This window comes from Cebus imitator, unplaced genomic scaffold, assembly GCF_001604975.1.
Source record: "Cebus imitator isolate Cc_AM_T3 unplaced genomic scaffold, Cebus_imitator-1.0 Scaffold6, whole genome shotgun sequence".
NCBI lineage: Eukaryota > Metazoa > Chordata > Mammalia > Primates > Cebidae > Cebus > Cebus imitator.
The window spans coordinates 5569637-5591008 of NW_016107321.1; the positions used below are offsets into that span (position 1 = coordinate 5569637).

General features: G+C 42.7%; 1 protein-coding gene across 4 annotated transcripts in view; it reads right to left on the reverse strand.

Moving 5' to 3' along the window:
* Window positions 1-21372, reverse strand: part of FNDC1 (fibronectin type III domain containing 1) — a 109143-nt gene that overhangs the window by 22498 nt on the left and 65273 nt on the right. For 3 of the 4 annotated variants that reach the window (XM_037741818.1, XM_037741826.1, XM_017538261.2), the window contains 6 exons: window positions 18894-19082; window positions 14727-17333; window positions 12920-13020; window positions 10590-10701; window positions 9006-9446; window positions 2691-2759 (listed from right to left, as the gene is read on the reverse strand). In XM_037741818.1, coding sequence (XP_037597746.1) covers window positions 2691-2759; window positions 9006-9446; window positions 10590-10701; window positions 12920-13020; window positions 14727-17333; window positions 18894-19082 — 3519 coding nt within the window. The remainder of the gene's footprint in view (window positions 1-2690; window positions 2760-9005; window positions 9447-10589; window positions 10702-12919; window positions 13021-14726; window positions 17334-18893; window positions 19083-21372) is intronic. The other variant, XM_037741823.1, reaches the window with a different exon arrangement.

The following is a 21372-nucleotide window of genomic DNA, read 5'->3' on the forward strand; positions in this document are numbered from 1 at the left end:
CTCCCGGGTTCAAACAATTCTCCTGCCTCAGCCTCCCAAGTAGCTGGGACTACAGGTGCATGCCACAATGCCCAACTAATTTTTGTATTTTTAGTAAAGACGGGGTTTCACCATGTGAGGCCAGGATGGTCTCAATCTCTTGACCTCGTGATTCGCTCACCTCGGCCTCCCAAAGCTATACCTTCTTAACATTCAACTGTAGGCTAAAACCCAGACAGACAGACAGACAGACAGACAGACACACACACACACACACACACACACACGTACACACACACACACGAAAATAAATGCTATGCCCAAACGTAATTTATTTTTACTAAAATACTGTTGCTTCCCATTTCTGTCCCTGCAGAAAAGCAGCTGCAGACAGAAGAGAGTAAGGGCAAAAAGAAACACATATGACAAGAAAAATGGGGTTTTAGACTCAGAGCTGGAGAGAAACTTAGAATTCATCCTTAGCTGACGGCACTGGCCCAAGGCCATGCTCTACCTGCATAATGTTCCCTTTTAGAGAATAAAAGATCACATCAAAAAATAAACTTGAATTTTTTTCTTAAAAAATGTTTTTCAGGCCGGGCACAATGGCTCACACCTGTAATCCCAGTACTTTGGGAGGTGGAGGCAGGCAGATCACCTGAGGTCAGGAGTTCAAGACCAGCATGGCCAACATGGTGAAATCTCATCTCTACTAAAAATACAAAACTTAGCCAAGCATGGTGGTATGCACCCCTAGTCACAGCTACTCGAGAGGGAGGCTGAGGCATGAGAATTGCTTGAACCAAGGAGGAGGAGGAGGTTGCAGTGAGCCAAGATCATGCCTCTATACTCCAGCATGGGTAACAGAGCAAGACTCCATCTCAGAAAAAAAAAAACAAAAAACTTGTTTTCTTCTGTGTATGAACTTTTTCTGGGAATGGGGGGGGGTGGGTTTAATCCTGCCAAGACAACTAATCCTTTAACACTTAAAAAAGAAAAGAAAACTCTGCCCCTTTTTCAAACTGTTCAAAGATAAGATGCTTCATAGTTTCAAAGGTACTAAAAAAATCTTTTGCTTTCTAACATCTGCTGTTTTTCTTTTAAGTCAATTTTGTTTGAAAACCTTGGGATTAAACCACTACATTGGGCTTTACTATGAATAACTAACATCAAAGGTGACGTTGTTTGCACAGTTGTGATTTAAGACAATTAAAGCTATGAATAATCGCAGAAAAGGTAGAGCTCAGAAGTAGAATCCTGAGCCCTGGTGTCACAGGCCACACTGGGTGTGGACAAGATTCCTCTAAGAACTTCTTCAACTGCAGAGGCAACTTCCCAATCACACAAACCAATCACAGGGTCCTAAGTATAATAATACAAACAATACCATCAGTTACCATCTACTGAGTGACTCTCCCAGATGTATTCTTAACCTTAAAAAAAATTTTTTTTTATTAGGTCCCATTTGTCTAATCAAAAAAAAATTTTTTTTAAGGTTAGGAATACATCTGGGAGAGTCACTCAGTAGATGGTAACTGATGGTATTGTTCGTATTATTATGCCACCATCAAAAATGATGAGTTTGTGTCCTTTGTAGGGACATGGATGAACCTGGAAACCATCGTTCTCAGCAAACTGACACAAGAGCAGAAAATCAAGCACCGCATGTTCTCACTCATAGGTGGGTGTTGAACAATGAGAACACATGGACACAGGGAGGGGAGCACTACACACTGAGGTCTGTTGAGGGGAAATGGGGGAGGGACGGGGGTGGGGAGCTGGGGAGAGATAGCATGGGGAGAAATGCCAGATATAGGTGAAGGGGAGGAAGGCAGCACATCACACTGCCACATGTGTACCTATGCAACAATCTTACATGTTCTTCACATGTATCCGAAAACCTAAAATGCAATTTAAAAAAAATTTTTTTTTAATGGATTATTGTTTTTTCACCCAGGCTGGAGTGCAGTGATGCCATCATAGCTCGAACTCCTGGGCTCAAAAGGATCCTCCTGTCTCAGCCTCTCAGGTAGCTGGAACTACAGGTGTGTGCTACTACATTCGGCTAATTTTTTAACTTTTGGTAGAGACAGGATCTTGCCATGTTGCCCAGGCTGGTTTTGAACTCCTGGGCTCAGGTGATCCTCCCTCCTTGACCTTGCATTAAGATTACGGGCTTGAGCCACTGCAGCCGGCCTATGTTCCTAATCTTATAAACTTACCCTTGAAACGATTTTGTGATAAGAAATCAACAGGTCTAAGCATCACATTTTTTATGTAATTAGAAAAGGAGAGAAAAGAAAAGGGTAAGAAAGAGAAGAGCCAAGTAAGGAAGTGGCATTTGATTAAACCAAGTAAGTTTTATAAATAAAGGCTGAAGGGGAGCCCAGATGGACAACTCCAGAATTCCTTGGGCCCCAAGAGGGTTGGGAGGGAGGGAACGGGGAGCTCAGGGACCAGGGAGCACAGGGACCAGATGGAAAGCTGCACCTGCATGGTAAGCATTAATGTTTTTCATAGATCAGATATGGATTTCAAGCTGATGTGGAAGCATGGGGTACAATCACCCTTCTCTAAGCCAGCCCTCAGCATTGCCACCAGCCCAAAGTTCTAAAGGAAACTTCATCAAGATCATCCACTCAATAGTTACAATCAGATCTTTTGATCAGGAAAGAAAGTGTGCAAACAATTTTTCAAAAGCCAGTTTGTACCTTCGTCATATATAACATAGGCCTCTTCCGTGGGTACTGCGGTGTCGGTCTCCAAGCCTGAGAACTCATCTAGTGAGTACAGAGAGAAGGACCGGTCATCCAGGGCTCTTTCTCCGAGGTTCTCTCAGAAGCAGGTCCCAGAGCGTAACAATCATTCACCTCAAGTAGGTCACAAAAACAAGTCCCCAAGGCCCGAGTTTCCACAACTTTTTCAGGAGGAAAATCATCAAAGCACTGACATGGAACCCAGACTGTCTCTCCTTTGGGCCCAGAAAAGGGCAATACAAATGCCCGCCCCATCAGGAGCAAACACCCCGCTCCACATCCCCAGACTCCTCAGCACCACTGAGCTCTCTCTCACCTCCCTCCCACCAGCTCAGCCCACCCGCCTGCAGGGCTGCAAGGCGTGCCTGCAGGGCTCTGATGCTGAGGGAAGACCCCGTCCCCTCATGCCACAGCAGGTGCTCTCAGGAAGCAGTCACGAGAGAGAAAAGAGGGTGGGCGATTGGTGCTCAGGATGGTGACAAGAGCCCCTCGCGTGAACTCCCCTCTTCATCAGTCTTCATTCTTCCATCCCATCCATCTTGCCTCTGGAATATTCTAGAAACAGGGTAATTTCCTACCTCTTCTATGTGCCAACTTGGCAAACCCTACCAACACGAATTTCCTGTGCTTCTCTACTTCCTACTGACCTCCCACCCTCTCTCATGGACTTGGGAGATAAATCAGATTTCCTAATTTGCATAGGAAGTTTGGAAAAATATGTCAGTGATTGCAAATTTCTCTTTACAGACAGATTGGACTGTATTAACCAATAGATCTATTTTGACTACAGAATTATACTTGAAATGTAATATAAAATTTCAGATGCGATTTTTGGAAAAGCCAGGAAACCCTAGTTAGAACTATTAAAATTCCCGTAATAACTAAACTGATATTATGAGCATGAGTAACGTGGTTAGGTGAGTGATTTATGCATAAAAGGCATCTTTGCCTCCATTATCAGGGTAGTTTAAGCAGAAGTCTTTTGGAAAAGGTGTCATGGAATCAATTATACTATTTCTCTACTTGGGGGATATAGATGTAGCTGAAAAAAAGAGAACATCTCACTATAGCTGATAAAATCTTGAGGCAAAAGGTTTTATAGCTCAAAAAAAAAAATTCAAAGGAATTCCTTTCCTCCCTTTGACCTGAAGCCCACAGCAATTATATAGAACTCTCTAAACTTAACGCACCTTTAAAAGGGAGCGAGGTGGGGAAAACAGGAAGAAGTGACTAGTGGATGGTTTCCTGGATGTCTTCTGTGCATCAGCCACATTTATGTATATCTTGTTTGAATTAATTTCACAACAAACCCTTGAGATACACTGAGCTTATAAATAACCGTTTCCCAGCTGATATGGTTTGGCTGTGTCCCCACCCAAATTTCATCTTGAATAGTAATCCCTAAAATCCCCACATGTCCACGGAACGATCTGGTGGAAAGTGATTGGATTATGGGGGAAGCTTCCCTCATGTTGTTCTCATGATAGGAGGTGAATTCTCACAAGATCTGATGGTTTTATAAATGGGAGTTTTTCCTGCACACTTGCTCTCTCTTGCTCTCACCTGCCACCATGTAAGATGTGCCTGCTTCTCCATCTGCCATGATTGTAAGTTTCCCGAGGCCTCCCCAGCCATTTAGAACTGTGAGTCAATTAAACCTCTTTCCTTTATAAGTTACCCAGTCTCAGGTAGTATCTTTATGGCAGTATGAAAACAGACTAATACATCTGCCAAGGACACCATGGCTCTGGGAAGATTTACAGCATGCCTGAGACGTGCAGATGGTAAAAGACAGCAAAAACAGAATGTGATCTTCAAGCTCTCTGGCTCCAAAGACTACGTACTTTATACTTCATAAAACTGCCTCCACTTCTTAAAAGTTGAGCTAACCAATAAAATTATTTGTAAACATGGAGATGTTCAATTAGAATCATCATTCCACAGTGTAATGAAGGGGAAATTGAAATAGAAGGTATATAAACTCCTATGTCATTATTCTACCAATCTTTTTTAGTCTAGTTTGAATGACATGAATGTTACGTTGTGAAAACAAACTCCACCCATGAAAGACAATGGCAACCTTGAATGGTCTGTCCAGCCTTCCTGGAATCACAGTTCTATTCAGAAGCCCCCAGCTCCTATTCAGAAACCCAAGAGATGGTCCTTGAGGCAATGACTCTGGTGTGTGCTAATGCAGCCAATGAATGTTAAGTAGAGAGAAGTTGTAAATTATCCATCCGTTTCAGGGTAGAGTGGCCATTTCATGAAAAACTATTAAACATAAACTTTCCTTCAGTCATTCCAATGTCAATATGCCTGAGATCCAAGACAAATTACTTCTGAGCTTGTTCAAATCAGTTTGCAGGTTCACACCCTCTAAAGTTTGGGATTATCTTGCCATTATTTTGTGGCCTATCATTTTCTTTCCCTTGTCAATTTCACCTCTAGGAATACCATCTTGCTCTTCCTCATTATCAGTTCAGGGTCATTTCTTTTCATTATTGTTTTTAGCCAGGTCAAAAATGAATACATTGTGAGGTTTTTCATCCCAGGGTGAACAAGAAAAGGGCAAAGTGTATCATTTCCTTCATGGACTCTGTTGTTATGGGTAATTCCTTGAGGTGCTGAAACACTCCAATGAAAGCAGCAGACCACAGAAATGATGCTTTTACCTGCAAATGAGTTCACTTCCTGAGATGAGTGACAGTTAAGTCCTCTGGCATTAAGTAAACAACCTACTGAGTGATTCCAGCGTTCTTTTTCTTAAGACTAAAAAAAACTCAGGCATAATTTTTCTAAAATAGAACCATCTTGACTCCAAGTAAAAATAACTTCCAGATGTAATGAAATATATTCACAATTTTTTAAAAAAGTTGACCACCTGACTTGGCCCATCTGAATGCCATTTTAAACCATTCAGAACTATGTATAACTGGGTATCTTGTAAGTCAACCCAGCACCGATGTGAAACGCTCTTCACATAAACAGTGCCAGCCGTCAACCCTAGAAGTGCAGTTTATTCTCTTCGGTAGTTTATTCATGTAGTCACAAAAAAAAAAAGTGAAAATTTTCACCAAACAAGTAAGGTCTTTGCTCCAGAGTTATTAAAAAATATTTTTTAAAATTATTCTCAGTAGAAGTTTAGAGACAGAAGGTAAATGACAGCCATCTGAAACTCAGGGATATTTGCACATTGTACAGTTGGTCCAGCTCAAGTGAATTTTTCAGTTTCTCAGTATTTTCTGTCTGGAGACCCAGCTGTGATGGGGAAGATCTGTTTTCCATAATGACTGATGTTTTTCTGTGACCTGTAACAAGGTCATGCTACAAATTCTTGAAGATGTTCATCTGGCTCATCACAATCCATATATACCCTCTATCAGATTTGCTCTAGAAACGGAACCTGAAAAAAAAAAAAAAAAGAGCACTGGTATTTAGGACATGGGGAATGCCTACACCTTAAGGTCTTGCTTAGATATCCGAAGCTGCATACTTAGGTACCACAAGGAATTAGAGATGGGACAGAAGACACTGTCTCAACTGCAAAGAGTTTATTATCCAATGGAGAAGTAAGATCAAGAAGAGCAAAACTAAACAAACAAAGGTTCAAGGCAGCATTATTCATAACAACCAAAATGTGGAAATAGCCCAGAAGACACTGACTGATGAATGGAAAAAATGCTGTATATTCATACAATGGAAGAAAAAGAATTAAGTACTGATATATTCTATAATGTGAATGAATCTTGGAAACAATTATGCTAAGTGAAAGAAGTCAGACACAAAAAGCCACATATGACATGATTCCATTTATACAAAATGTCCCAAATGGGTAAATCCATAGAGAGAGGAAGTACATTAGCGGTTTCCAGGGGTTGGGAGGAGGGAGGAATGCGGGCTTGCTGCTAATGAGTGTGGAACTTCTCCTGGGGTGATGAGAATATTATGCAGTCTAACAGTGGTGATCATTGCACAGCTCCAATTACATTAAAATCCACCAACTTTAAAAGGTGAACTTTATGGTATATGAATTTTATTTCAATAGAGCTAGTATATTTTTAAAATTTAATTTAAAAACATTTTTATTTTTAAGTTCTGGAGTACATGTGTAGGAGGTGCAGGCTTGTTACAAAGGTAGTCGTGTGCCATGGTGGTTTGCTGCACAAATCAACCCGTCATCTAGGTATGAAGCGCAGCATGCATTAGCTATTTTCCCCAATGCTCTCCCTTCTCCCACCCCACCCTCTAACAGGCCCCACTATATGTTGTTCCCCTCCCTGTGTCCATGTGTTCTCATTGTTCAGCTCCCACTTATAAGTGAGAACACGTGGTGTTTGGTTTTCTGTTCCTGTGTTATTTTGGTGAGGATAATGGCTTTCAGCTCCATCCATGTTCCTGCAAAGGACATAATCTTGTGCCTTTTTATGGCTGCATAATATTCCATTATCTATATTGGACCACAATTTCTTTGTCCAGTCTATCATTATGGGCATTTGGGTTGATTCTGTGTCTTTGCTATTGTGACTAGTGCTGCAGTGAACATGTATGTGCATGTATCTTTGTAATAGTAAAAGTTTAATTTCTTATCACAAAAAATGACCATTTTTATGGGGTATGTTCTCACTACAAAGAAAGAGAAAAGAATAACACTAACAATAAAGTAGTGGGAGTGGGAGGAAACTTTGGGAGGTGATGGGTGTGTCTGTGGTCTTAGTGCGATGATGATTTCGTGAGTGGATTCTATCCCAAACTCGTCCACACATATGGATTAAATATGCAAAACCTTTTCTATGCCAAACATGCATCAAGAAAGTGGTTTAAAAAGATTAAAAGATAAAATTAACTATGATTACAGTTGACAAAGAAGAAAATGTTTAATGAATTTGTTAGCAGAACGGTAGAATTCAGAAAGGAAGAAAGGTCATATGGAAGTCTTTGTAAAATAACAAATTATAGTGCATTAAAATACAATATAAGGATGCTATGTTGCTGTCTCCAAATTTAACTTTTCCCCAAGACTTTGTGTTGATTTGTACTTATTTTCAAAATGTTATCCAGAGGAAAATTATTCTTTAGCTTGGACTAGAGAATCAGGAGACTGGGCGGCAGTGAACATATATATGTCATGATTTGCAAAGAAAATAAGAGGCAAAAATGCCAAGAAAAATATTGACTTTCATGTCAAATAAAAGTCCAAAAATACAAAGTAAAGAAAAAGAACATGTTAGAAGCCCTAAATAAAACCAGACAAAATAAAATGTGAAATAATAGCAACATTAATTAAAACCAAATCCAAAATAGCCACTTTTTTGTTTATAGCCAACTATTAAGTAATTATTTTAATTATAGTTCAGCCTTTAAAACTAAACACATTAATGCATGCAGAAGTCAGATGTCAGGAAATTAACATAATATTTTAATACTAGGAATTCAAAGATAAATTCAAATTTGTACTCACTGGGTCAATGGACAGAGGAGAAATTTTCTTCCCATTGTTCCTCTCCCTCTGTATGTATTTCCATGTTCTTTTGGTGTGAAATTTTTAGATGTGTCAAGTTTTCCTGTTTATTTGGAGCTTTTCCACAGAAAGACTAAATTCCAACAGAATTCCCATCTTGGATACAATATTCATGTTCATACCAATTGGACTTATCATGGTCAACAATGCTGCATAAGAATTCCAAGCTTGATTCCTAAACGTCTTCAAGGAGGGCCGATCAAAAAAGTGCTCAGCTGCTGAATATGCTGGGGAAACATTCCTTTTCTTGGAGATTCTCAATGAACTATTCAATGATCTAAGTGTTACAACTGTAAGAAATTTATCCAACCTTATTTAAATCACATAGCTAATCACAGAACCTTTCAAGCATATACATATATGTTACAACCACTAATCTACAATATCCATTGGAACACACTTTGGGAAATGCTAGTCCAAACACCTAATGTCACAAGTTTCAGCTAAATTCTTGACTTGGGTTGTGATAAGAGCTGCCAGATGAACACTGGAGCCCAGTTAAATCTGACTTTAAGTGAGCAGCAAATAACTTTTTCATATAAATATGTCCTATGCAATATTTTTCTTTAAGTCTTCCAGCCTTAGCTATGACATGGTACTGTCAAACAAACCTGCTGGGATCAAAATTTATCTGGTTGCTGCTTTGCTGTGTGCAGTTCTCATCCCTCCCCTGCAGGCTCCACCACCCTGCTCTGAGCTGCAGCATGCTAGTGTGCCTGGTACGTGGTTAGCATTAGAACAAAGCCAGTTACCTTCTTCAGCATAGCACTCCGGGATCCCACTGGAGCCCATTATCAGGTTGCCATCATCGTCATGCCGTTCCAAAGTCCCAGGGGGACACGTGGGGATGGGAGTGGTGGGTTTGGGGGTGGTGGTGGTGGTTGTCCGCATAGTGGTTCGGATCGTGGTTGTTGGGCGCCTGGTGGTCGTGCGGCGGGTGGTGGTCGTGCGGCGGGTGGTGGCCGTGGTGGGCCTGGGGGTAGTAGTCGTAGGCAGGGGCGTTGTAGTAGTGGTGGGCCGCGTGGTGGTGGTAGGGGGATGGGTGGTTGTTTTGATGACCTCCAAGCCCACCAGCGGCTTTCCTCCAAGACTCAAAATTGGCTTATCCTGTGCACTGGCCAAGGGTGTGCCATGTCGCCCCTGTCCAAAGAGGGGCAGGCCATCAGGACTCACGACGGGGGTCCCTTCCAGGTCTGAAACAAAATCAACCAATAGCTATGAATTAAACAAGGTGAAACAATAAAAAGCAAGTAACAAGTGTCTTCTCAAAGCTTATGTATAAACACGTTTTAATCAGTAAAAGGCAAAGAGATAAATGAATATTGCATCAGTATGCCCCATTATCCTGAGATAACTCTTGTGTCTAGCAGAGGAAGTAATACTTTCCTTTGCCTCATTCCTACTTCTAAGAGGGAAAAGTGTTATTTTGGATTAAGGGTGGAAAACTTCCGTAAAAGGCCAGGAAGTAAATATTTTAAGCCTTATAGGCAAGATGGTCTCTGTTGCAACTAGTCAATCAGCTTTTAGAGTGCAAAAAAGAAGATAGACAATACGTAAAGAACACATAACAAATGAGTTAGACAATGCATAAATAAGTGAGTGTATTGTGTTCCAATAAAACTTTGCATATGGACAATGAAGTGTGCATTTTATATAATTATCACGTCACAAAATATTTTTTTTTTCTGGCAATCATTTAAAAACATAAAAACTAGGCCGGGCGTGGTGGTTCACACCTATAATCCCAGAACCTTGGGAGGCAGAGGCAGATGGATCACCTGAGGTCAGGAGTTCAAGACCAGCCTGGCCAATATGGCAAAAGCCCATCTCTACTAAAAATACAAAAATTAGCCAGGCTTGGTGGTGGGAACCAGTAAACCCAGCTGCTCAGGAGGCTGAGGCAGAAGAATCGCTTGAACCCAGGAGGTGGAGGCTGCAATGAGCTGAGATTGTGCCACTGCACTCCAGCGTGGGCAACAGAGCAAGACTCCATCTCAAAAAAAAAAAGTAAAAACTATTCTGAGCTGGCAGGGCTTACAAAAGCAGGTACTGAACTACAACCTACAGGTTATAGTTTGTGGAGCCCTCCTCTAAAAGGGCCAATTTAAGAACAAAGGGCCACATTTTCTAGCAGATGCAGCCTGCAGGAAGAGTAGCACCAAAGCAGTCTGGGGGAAACACCAAGTGCTGCCTCTTTTGAGGCTCTTCTTCCCACATGGGTAAAAGTCACCACACCAAGAACAATCATTATCAATGAGGGGGCGAAGGAAGATAGAAGCTGTGATTCTATAGCTAATTCAGTGGGCTTTTATTCTTTAGAAACCATTTTCCCTTACCCACAATGGTTCGACCATCTCCTCCTAATTTAATCCGAAGAGGATTTCCATGTGAATCTTGGAGGTACCTTCCTTCTGCATTCAATACTAACCCACGATCAAGGTCCACAACCTAAATCCATGACATAGATGAAAGAATATATTGGATGTTTCGAAATGGTCACATTAGCCCAACTACATGTACATACGCCTGAAGCTTCCAAAGAAGGAAACCGTAAGGTGAGTAGAAGACATTCTGTCAATATCATTCATAAAGTCTTAAAAAATAAGGTGCAAAACAGTCATCTTTCATATTATAATTGCTTACCCATATAATATGTAAATTGTTTTAAGTTTCTCAAATCACAAACGATGTTAGAAATATTTTTACCATTAAGTGCATGTGTCTAATGCTGGAAAGACAGAAGCAATGTGTCTCTCAGTTGAGGGAAGATATTAAATAATTTATGTCCCATCCATATGTAGAGTATTTTGCAGACAATTTGACATACATTCTACATATATGTGGACTCAGATTACAAGGCTGATTATTTTGCAAAAATAAAAATACATCCATTTGTGTACATAGATTAAAACTGCAGAGAAAAAAATTATGGAAGGTTATACCTCAAACTGTTAACAGTGGTTATCTTTGAGAAGCAGTTTAGGTAAAGAATGTTTATTTTTTCATATATTTCAATATGAATTGTTTTAACTTCTTTCAATGAATATATATTGCTAGCATATTAAAGACATAAAATCTTTCAATTTTGCTGTTAATGTTAAAAATCAAAGTTGCTATAACAAAAACAATATGATTTGTAATCAAGTTGCCTAATATAGTATGCAGGCAAAAAATGCCACATTCTAAGGAACTGCAAAACCTGAAGAAAGCCATAATTATCTCGATTAAGGAACAAGCTCATGCTCTTGGCTGGCGGTTCTCAAAGCATGGTCCTGAACCTGAAGCCTCAGCAACACATAGGAACTTGTCAGATACTCAAGTCACCCAGCTACGCAAGACCTGTATTTGACAAAATCCTCAGTGATCCGAAGCCGGCTTACGTTTGAGAACCGCTGCTCTACACAATCAGGCTACTGGAGGAAGCCCGCAAGCAAGCCACTTGCTATGTGGTAATTAATACAAAATTTATATAAACCCTATTTTGAAATCTACCCCATACTATTTCAATTCAAAATTGTTTGCAACGGCATTTTGCTTTAATGTGCATTTTTCCTATTATAAATTTCTCTTCCTAATCCCAGAACTTTGGGAGGCCAAGGCAGGTGGATCATGAGGTAAGGAGTTCGAGACCAGCCTGGCCAACATGGTGAAACCCCATCTCTACTGAAAACACAAAAATTAGCCAGGCTTGGTGGCGGTGCCTATAATCCCAGCTACTCAGGAGAATGAGGCAGGAGAATCACTTGAACCCAGGAGGCGGAGGTTGCAGTGAGCCCAGATCACACCACTGCACTCCAGCCTGGGCAACAGGGCAAGACTCCGTCTCAAAATATATATATATATATATATATATATATATAGGAATGGTAACATGCATCTTTAAATCACCCATGACTGAAAAAGTCATAGTCTTTTAGTACGTTTCTCTAAAACTTATCATTATAAATGGGAAGTTTTGACTGAGAATTACAGTATAAATAATTTTTTTGATTCTTAGAGAAAGTACTTTAAATTCCTGAATATTGCAAAGTGTTCTATTACCCTCAACCCACCAAAACTTCCTAAACATTTATCTTAACCCCAAGCAGTTAAAGCTTTTAGCTTAGACATACATAAAGTACTAATACATAGTTTTAGTCCAACGACAATTATTGGAAGATTCAAAAGGCAATCTAATAAAAACGGCCAACATCACTCAGGGTTTTTGTTTATTTATTTGTTTGTTTTTACCCTGTGTCCTTTTAGAAAGGATTTGAGACAACTTACAGAAAATATGTGTAATGTTTAATCAAACAATACACAAAACCTAAAAATAAAATGAAAATACCACGTCAGGGAAAATTTAGTTCATTTGAGAGGCCATCCATTGGGTCTATAATTGCTATGGTTGAGCCATGCATTCATTTGACCTTCCTAACCAGTCAAGAGAAATGAAAAACTAAGGCCCATGCCTTATCTTGGCTATGAGAAGAAAACAAGCTAGTTACCAAGAGAACCAAAGATTTTTCTGAGTATGAAAGAAACTCTATACAAGTATATATGAATAGTTAAAACTAGAGAAGAAAGAACAAATAAAGACCACTTCATTTATCGTTACACAACGTCACCATTATTCTCTTCTCAACAGCATGAAAACAACCGGTATGTGTAAAGAAGTTTACCCTACCCACTTTGTTCCTTGAGGGCCATTGATAATTCTCTGTCCATTCGGTTTTCCATTACTACCAGGAAGGACTTTCCCTTCTACATTTGGTCTGCCATTATAACCTACACAGTACCAAAAATAAAAATAACACAGCCTGGTAAATTTAGCATTTCCGGGAAGTTGGCTTCATACCAAACTATAAGTAGCAACACATCATTTCAAACAGAAGCTCTAAACAGAATTTTAAACCAATAGCTCCAATATATTAGATAATGACAGTCTTAAATTATGACTTCTCCATAACAAATATGAATGTCTGTTAAGAATACAGTAAAGTCACAGCTTTCTGACAATACTGCAGGAATGAGTGTATCCAGCGTAAGTCAATTTGCCGTAGAAAACTTAAGACCTCAGTAGCTGTAGCTTTATTTTAGCCATGTGGAAGGTGGAGAAAGGAAAGGTTGGAAGGATAGAGAAAATTATGTCTAAAATGTACTACATGCTGCCCCACTTTTCTTGGCATGTTAAATTGAACACAACTTTTTCCAGCTGACTCATGTCCCAGTCATCAATCGCCAAGTATAAATGCACGATGCTGTCTTAAAGCTTGCTGAACGTTGTGGGGCTGCTTGGGAAATATTTGCTCAGACAGTAAGAAGATATGGCAGCACCCTTGCATTGTCGTTTCTGTCTGTCTCTGCCTCACATGGAAACATTTCTCATCAGCTCCAGCCTGTTCTGGTCCAGCCTTGACTCAAGAGCTTGGGATTTCTGGCCACTACTTGCAGGTCAGACACTTATTTCTCTCATTCCTTCATTTATTTATTAAATATTTATTGAGTTCCTGCTATGTACAAGGGAAAGCTGAGTTTTACATCTATTATCAGGGTGTTAGGTTGGCTTAAAATAGTCAATCTTAGTGGAAAACTGACTTTGATATGGGGCATTATTCTATGTCTTTACATTGTACAATGCATTGTACAGATTAGCAAAAAAAAAGAAAAAAATACATTCATTCAAGAGTGTTCTACAACGCCCCAATTACACACAAGGAGAGTTTAAAGCACCACTGAACTGAGTGCAAATTGATGGTAAATACCTCAGACCCTGCCCTGGACATAGATTCCAGTTCATAGCTGACTTCCTTCAATCCTCTGTTACAGACACACAAGGCACACCTCTGCCTGTGACTATTCTTTGTGACAATGATTTTTAACGTGCATTTTCTGGAGGTTTTAGACAACATTCACTAATTGCACTGAGCACTTCATACCCGAGATACTGAGTTTGTTTTGGGGTTTGTTTGGTTGAGAGGTTTGCATGCAGAAGATGAAAACAAGAACAAGGTAAGCCTACATATGTATCTAACCAGCTGCTACGGATCCCTTAAACACACGTGGGCACCTGAACAATGAAGAAGAACCTGAGTTTGGCATCATGGTTGTGACACATTTTCACAGGTTAAGAGTGTATACCAACAAATTTAAAGAGGCAAAGTGACAGTGAAATGACTATGGAATTACAGGGAGTATGGGTTAGTCATGGCTGTGAAATTAGGCCGTTTGGGATTGGAATGGCACCTCTGCCGCTGCCTAGCTGTCTGCCTTAGGGCAAGCCCCTCAGATCCTGAGCCCCAGCTTCCATCTGGAAAACAGGGGTAACAATGCAAACTCTAGAGACAGTTCAGAGGTTGAAATTATGTCACATGTGCAAAGTTCTTAAAGGTGCTTGGACATAGTAGGTGCTAAATAAAACAGAATAAAAACCTCTCCGGCATTGCCATGAACACTACTGAGCACCTTAAAGACCGTTTGAAAAAATAAACTACCTTGTCTGTAAGAGGGTCTGGCAGGCTGGCGAGAGAGAGGGTTTCGGAATCTGGCGTGCATCATCCGCTGGCGCAGGGACAGCATCGGGGTGGTGGAGGAGTGGCTGGGCGGGGAGCGCGTGGTGTACCGCGGCCAGGGGTGGGTGCCTGAGACCGGGCTTGCCGTGGCAGCGCTGCGAGGCGGCGGTCGGGAAGGGAGGTGGGAGGCCCTGGGGGAGCTGCCTGGAGGTGGGGGGAGAGGTCGCTTCGCAGGAGCCAGGCTCCCTCCGCGAGGGGCAAGCGCGATGGCAGGCTCCCTCTCGTCCTTAGCGAAGCTCCCATCCGTGTATTTGTCGCTCCTGGGAGTGGAGGAAGAGGGCCACTTCCGCACAGAGGAAGACAGAAGGTCTTCCTTCCCGCCTTTAAAAATCCCCGCGTCCTCCTCCTCCTCCTCCTCGGCTGAAACCGACTGCTGGGATTTGGACAGGGGCCGCTTGGAAGGCTCCGACTTCCCGGGTGTGGCCTGGATCGCGCCCTCCTCCTTATGCCCCGCGTAGGGCGATGCCCTGCCGGGGACCCGGGCACGAAACTGGGGGCCGCTGGGCCGGCTGGGCCTAGCGGGGGAGCTCGCATGTCCGCGCTGGGACCTGTCGTCGCCACCGGCACTTGCGCCCATCGAAGACTCCATCTGCTGCTTGGGAAGGGACGCGACTGCGTCCTTGGCGCGCGCGGCGTGCGCTGGGGCCCGCACATCCTGGGCCTCGACTTCTGTGCTGTCGTCGTCATAGCTGTTCCGGCTATCCTTATCCTGGTTCTGGAGGGCCGAGGGGAGCACCCCTCGGGAGTTCGCCGTGTAAGGGTCCGAGGAGGAGTGGAAACGGCCCTGTGACGTAGGGAGGGGCCGCCCGGCCTGGGCCTGTGCGAGCCTGGGCTGCGAAGGTGACCGCCCGGTGTCTCTGCTCTGGGGGCCCGGCTGGTTCCGGGACGTGGAGACAGGAGGAGGGGTCTGCTGTTCTGGGGCCCGGCCGGGCGTCGTCCTTCTGGGAACACTGGGCCCGGGGTGATGCTGTGGCCGTGCTGCGGGCGGACGAGCAGGGGATGTGTGGCGGCCTGTGGACCCCGGCTGCGCTTTGGGAGAATGTCCCTCTGTGTCCGCGTCTGTGCTCTGTTGAACGTCTTGAGCCTTGGAGGACAAGGTGGAGTATTTGCCCTGAGGATGCGCATCTGCCCCTGTGGATTTGGGGTTCTCTGGAATGGGCTCCTTCCGATGCAGGCTGGCTCCTCTCTGAGGGCTCCTCCTTAGGGCCTCCCAGCCACGGGAGATGGGCTGCCTGGAGGAGGAAGGCACGTGGTCGTTGACAATGGTGGCAGGAAGCGGCTTCTCATCCTCCTCGTCTCCATGGATACCTGAACCAAGCCTAGGGTGGGAAGCGGGGTGAGAGTGAACCCTGGAGTGGGCTCGGGAGGGCACAGTGGACTGTGGGGAGCTGGAGGGCTGCAGCCGAGGTCCCCGCCCAATGCCGAACCTGCTTGGAGCCCTCCCGTTGGCAGCAAAGGGCTTGTGTCTGAGCAAATGGAAGTGTCCAGAGGCAGGCCGGGTCCGCAGCGTCTGGGCCGTGGCCTCCGCCTGCCTCCCGCTGTCTTCCGTGTCGCTGTCACCGTCGCCTTCGCCATCAGAAGGCTCCGCTCCCTCAGACATCTGCGTCCTGGAGGAGAGACGAGAAGAGGCCGAGGAGGACGTGGCGGACCGCGATGGCGAATTGGAGTTGGTGGCTGGGGTGTCCTTGCCATCCTTCCCGCCCCTGGAGAGCGGAGGGCCCAGGTGTGGCTGGGTGGGCAGCAGCCGGGATGATCCCCCATGGGGTGGAGAAAGTCTTGAGGGTGGGGCCAAAGCACTGGAATCTTCCTCTGCGGCCCCTGAATGGGGGGTCCTTCGCACCGGCGAGGTTGGCTTTGCGCCGGGGTACACGGAGCTTCTGTCGCGCAGAACGCTGGAGGGGTACAGGCGGCTGGGGGACAGAGCTGGCCGAGGCTGGACAGAGGCACCTTTGGGGTGGAGGGAGCCCACAGCGAGCTCATCCTCGTCTGAGTCCACTGAGTCGTTGTCATTAAAGCGGGCAGGCAGGGAAGGACGGTGGGAGGTGTCCTGGGTGGCCGCGTGGTGGGCAGGAGAGGCCGAAGCGGCAGGGGCGGTCCCTGGGCGGGGGTGGGTGGCTGGGAAAAAGCTAGGCTTATCGACGCCTTCCCTTCGGGGCAGGGCTGGCATCCGGGCCCTCACCGCAGTCCTGCCGGGAGCAACCACCGAGTGGCCGGGTCTACTTGGCGGTCTCAGGGGCCGTTTCTGGTCTTGGGTGTCCGAAGGCGACGTGGGCGAGTCCTCCTGGGAACCCAGCTCCTCCTTCCCGGTGAGTTCTCTCGACTGAAGATCCAGCTCCTCTGCCTTTTTAGCGCGAAGCTGGGGTTTTCGGGGCGCCCCACCGTTGGCCAAGATTTTGTTCTTCAAGTCAAGGAGAAGGTCCTTGGCATTTCTCCCTGGAGAAGCAGGAGGTCTGGGTGAAAGTGAAGAACGCTCGGGTTTTTCGGGCTTCCCATTGTCCTCCGTGTTCTGCTGAACATCCGCCTTACTGGCTGCAACAGATTTTAAGAGCTGCTTGTCAAAGAAAAAACTCAAAAGCCAAGGGGGAGGTGATACAAGGTATTTAAGACAGTGTATGGAGGCATTTCAAATCAGTAGTCATAATGAATAACTTCTAATTCCTTAGAACACTGGAAACTCATTTTCTCAATGAAAGCATTCTTTTTAAAACTTATATTTTGCTTTAAGTAACCAATACAGTCCCAGAAAATATACCTGAATTGAATCTCTATTCAACTAGGTTATGCCACGTCTTATTTGAAGAATTTCTGAAATGAGTACTTTGAAGTAACTCATTTATTTTATAAATGCAAAATCTTATATAGGATTTTCTTAATATAACTGATCGTCAGCGTATTACAAATGCATTATAAAATAGCTGTCCTTAATAGGCAAGAAATACGAATACACCTGGTGGAAATTGCTGATAATCTATACTCAAAGTGACAAGGGAACGTGTGAGGAGCAACCCATCTGTAATTTTTAAGACATGACAAAAAGTTCCCTCCTCCCATAACATGTCCTTGCCTGCTTCCTCCTTCTTGTTTAAAATTCCATTAATAATGGACACATTTTTAATTCTAAAATAAGGCTTAAACTAAAAAGACTCCTGAGATAAGCAATCATAGTAAATGTACTGTAATCACCCTGTCTTCAGCACAGACTGACTGAGGGAAGAGATTCTGTGAGGGGAGAGGAATCTGTATTGCAGTGAGAGAGCCAGAGGGGACAAATGTCGTCCATGTCACAGATTTTTCCATGACAAAATTGTCTAATATTGCAGTATACCATGGGTCTCCACAGCACAAAATGAAGGAAAAGTTGCCAATATCCAGCATAAATGTGAGGAAGTAGAAAAGAAAACACAGTCCAGAAGCACTCCTCTCCAGCTGTGCATCTTGATTAACTTGTTGGGTTTTGATACTGATCAGGTAAGCTGGACAATTGAAATCCTTCTGAATACTGCTGCATTTCTCAATAATGGAATACAAACCAAAAATTTTACTTTTTTTAAAAAAAATTTAGATTCAGGGATTGCACGTGCAGGTTTATTATGGAAATGTATTGCATCGTGGTGAAGCTTGGGCTGCTAGTGAACCCATCACCCAATCAGTGAATATTGTACCCAGTGGGTAATTTTTTTAACCTTCACCCATCTCCTGTCCTCTCTGGTTTGCAAACTAAAAATGTTTAGATCTATATGGAAATTGAAGAGCACTAATAATGAAATGTCACATTACCATTTGTAAAAATGTTCTTTCCCTCACACCACAAGCCCAAAATTAAATAGTGACATCACATTAATCCTATAATTAATACACTAATAATACTGCAATAATGATTAATGTTATCAATAATCAATAACAGTTTAGTCTTTGAGAAGACTAATTTCTAAAGAGAACACAAAAATATTTTAAAAATCAATATGCAGCTTAGCCTGGAAAAATCATCTGTTGAGCAGTTCCAAACCCAAGAGCATGATTCAAAGGAACACAAAACAAACAGCAGGAATGGAGAGGGAGAGAAGACAGCCATAGACACACGGTGCTTACTTGCTGGCAGAGCGACAATGAAGGCTTTGGAGTGAGGTCCCAGGCCTCTCCTGTTTGCGGCCCGGATTTTGAAAAGATAGCGCTCCCCAGGCTGCAGGCCATCCACCAGGGCAGAAGTCGTGTCTCCAGGATAGGTGAGAGACTTTGCTCCAAATGGTTTGAGAGCCGGGGCATATGAAAGAATATATTCTGAAATGATTTGGCAGATGGTTGGAAGGAGGAAACTGAAAACAGTCCTGTGTCCAGCAGACAGACTGTGGGCAGGATGAATTAGAACGTGCATTACTAAAATTAATACACCAGCAATGCACGCCAAGTCACCAGCTGGAGCATGAAAACACAGCAGAAGGTAAACTCACATTCATTCAGGCACCCAGACAGGGCTGTATAATTAATTAGCTGACACTTGGCTATTTTAAGCAAATTAAACATATGAAAGGCAGGAGGCTAGTCTTCATACAATTTCCCCCAAATCTATACACTGTTGGGTTTCTAAACTTGTATTTATTTACAAATTTGTTACGATGGAATATATCCTGATAGAAGAAACTAAGGGAAAAGAAGGAACAACCGCTAGGAATTGATCCCGAATAGCTTCTGACATCTTCAAGAGTTTCACTTGATTAACCTGGGTTATTTTTATTAGCATATTTAGCCAGAAAAAAATCCATATTTGAAATATAATTTTATTTTTGTAGGAATTATAAAAGCTCTTAGTCAATATAAGCTGATAAAGATATTTCACCATGTTTTAGAGCTGTGAGGAAAAGTTGCTAAGTAAAAGATTTACGTGATATTGAATGTTTCCATCTTTAACTGGCTCTATCTATAATCACATAATAACCCTGAATTTGGAAAACCACAGCAAATTCAGTCCAAGGAACTAAAATATGTCTATGCTCACATGAAAATATTATCACATAAGGGAGTCATATTTTAAAAATTAATTTGCACCTTCAACTAAAAACTGTCGTGCCTATTTTCCTCTCAATGAACTCAAGATTTACAAAACATCAAATTAATGTGAGTAAGGCCTCTGCGCAGTTGCCTGCACCTGTAATCCCACCGCTTTGGAAGGCTGAGGCAGGCAGATGACTTGAGGTCAGGAATTCAAGTCCAGCCTGGCCAACAAGGTGAAACCCCAGTCTCTACAAAAAATACAAAAAGTAGTCGGTCATTGTGGTGTGTGCCTGTGGTACCAGCTACTCGAGAGGCTGAGGCAGGAGAATCACCTGAACCCGGGAGGCGGAGGTTGCAGTGAGCCGAGATCGCACCACTGCACTCCAGCCTGGACGACAGAGTGAGACTCTGTCTCAACCAAGAAAGAAAGAGAGAAAGAGAGAAGGAGAGAGAGAGGGAGGGAGGAAGGGAGGGAGGGGGAGAGAGAGAGAAAGAGAGAGAGAAAGAAAGAAAAAAGAAAATAAAAGAAAAAAGAAAAAGAATAGGAGCTAGAATCACAGAAAAGTCAAAAATTATCAGGAGCATGGATGATCTTTTCTTTTCCCTTAGCTCCAATCTTTAAAAAGTACATTCATTTAAAAAAAAAAAAATCTTTTAACCAAAAATGCTTTTGCAGCATTTGTCTGGAAAAAACACAGCATTCAATTCTCATTGAAAATCAACAAACTTGTCATTTGTGGTGGTCAAAAGTAAGAATTAAGAAAGCCCATTGTCTACAAAATGTTGTGATTCAAATTTTAAAATAAATTAAATCCATCTGGAGAAGAAATTTAGCTATGTCGAAGTATATTCTCGATTATGTTTTGTATTTCTCGTCCATAGAGAATGCCCTGATGCAATTATTAATTTTAATCTCACTACTACACCCTTCTGAAAACTAAGCAGGATTAAGATACATGAGTTCTTTTGGACGTAAGCTCAGTAGCTGTTATTATTTCTGCCAATATTTAATTGACCATCATGGAACTTCTGTCACCAAGGAACTGTAAATATAAACTAAGATGAGGAGAGAGGAAAGGTACATAAGTGGCATGGTAATAAAGTCACAAGAGGTGCAATAATTACCTTTTTATTTTTTAACTAACAAAAAGTAGTTAGCCAGAAAAAGTCTTTATTCAATTTTCAGAGGTCCTCTCAGCAGCACAATACTTAATACAGAGGGAGTTAAAGTTCAAATTGCTGTAAAAAGAATGATTTAAAGCAAGCTTGTTTGACCCGTGGCCCACGGGCTGCATGCTTTGAATCCAGCCCAAAACAGATTCATAAACTCCCTTAAAATATGATGAGATTTATGCATGGACCTTTTTTTTAAAAGCTCATCAGCTATCGTTAAAATGTCAGTGTATTTTTTTGTACGGGCTCAAGACAATTCTTCTTCCAATGTGGCCCAGGGAAGCCAAAAGATTGAACACCCCAAGGGACCAAATTAATATTTTTCTCTTCACTTGTTGTGGATTTATTCCAATGGCAAAAGAGAGAGAGAGAGAGAGAGAGAGAGAGAGAGAGAGAGAGAGAGAGA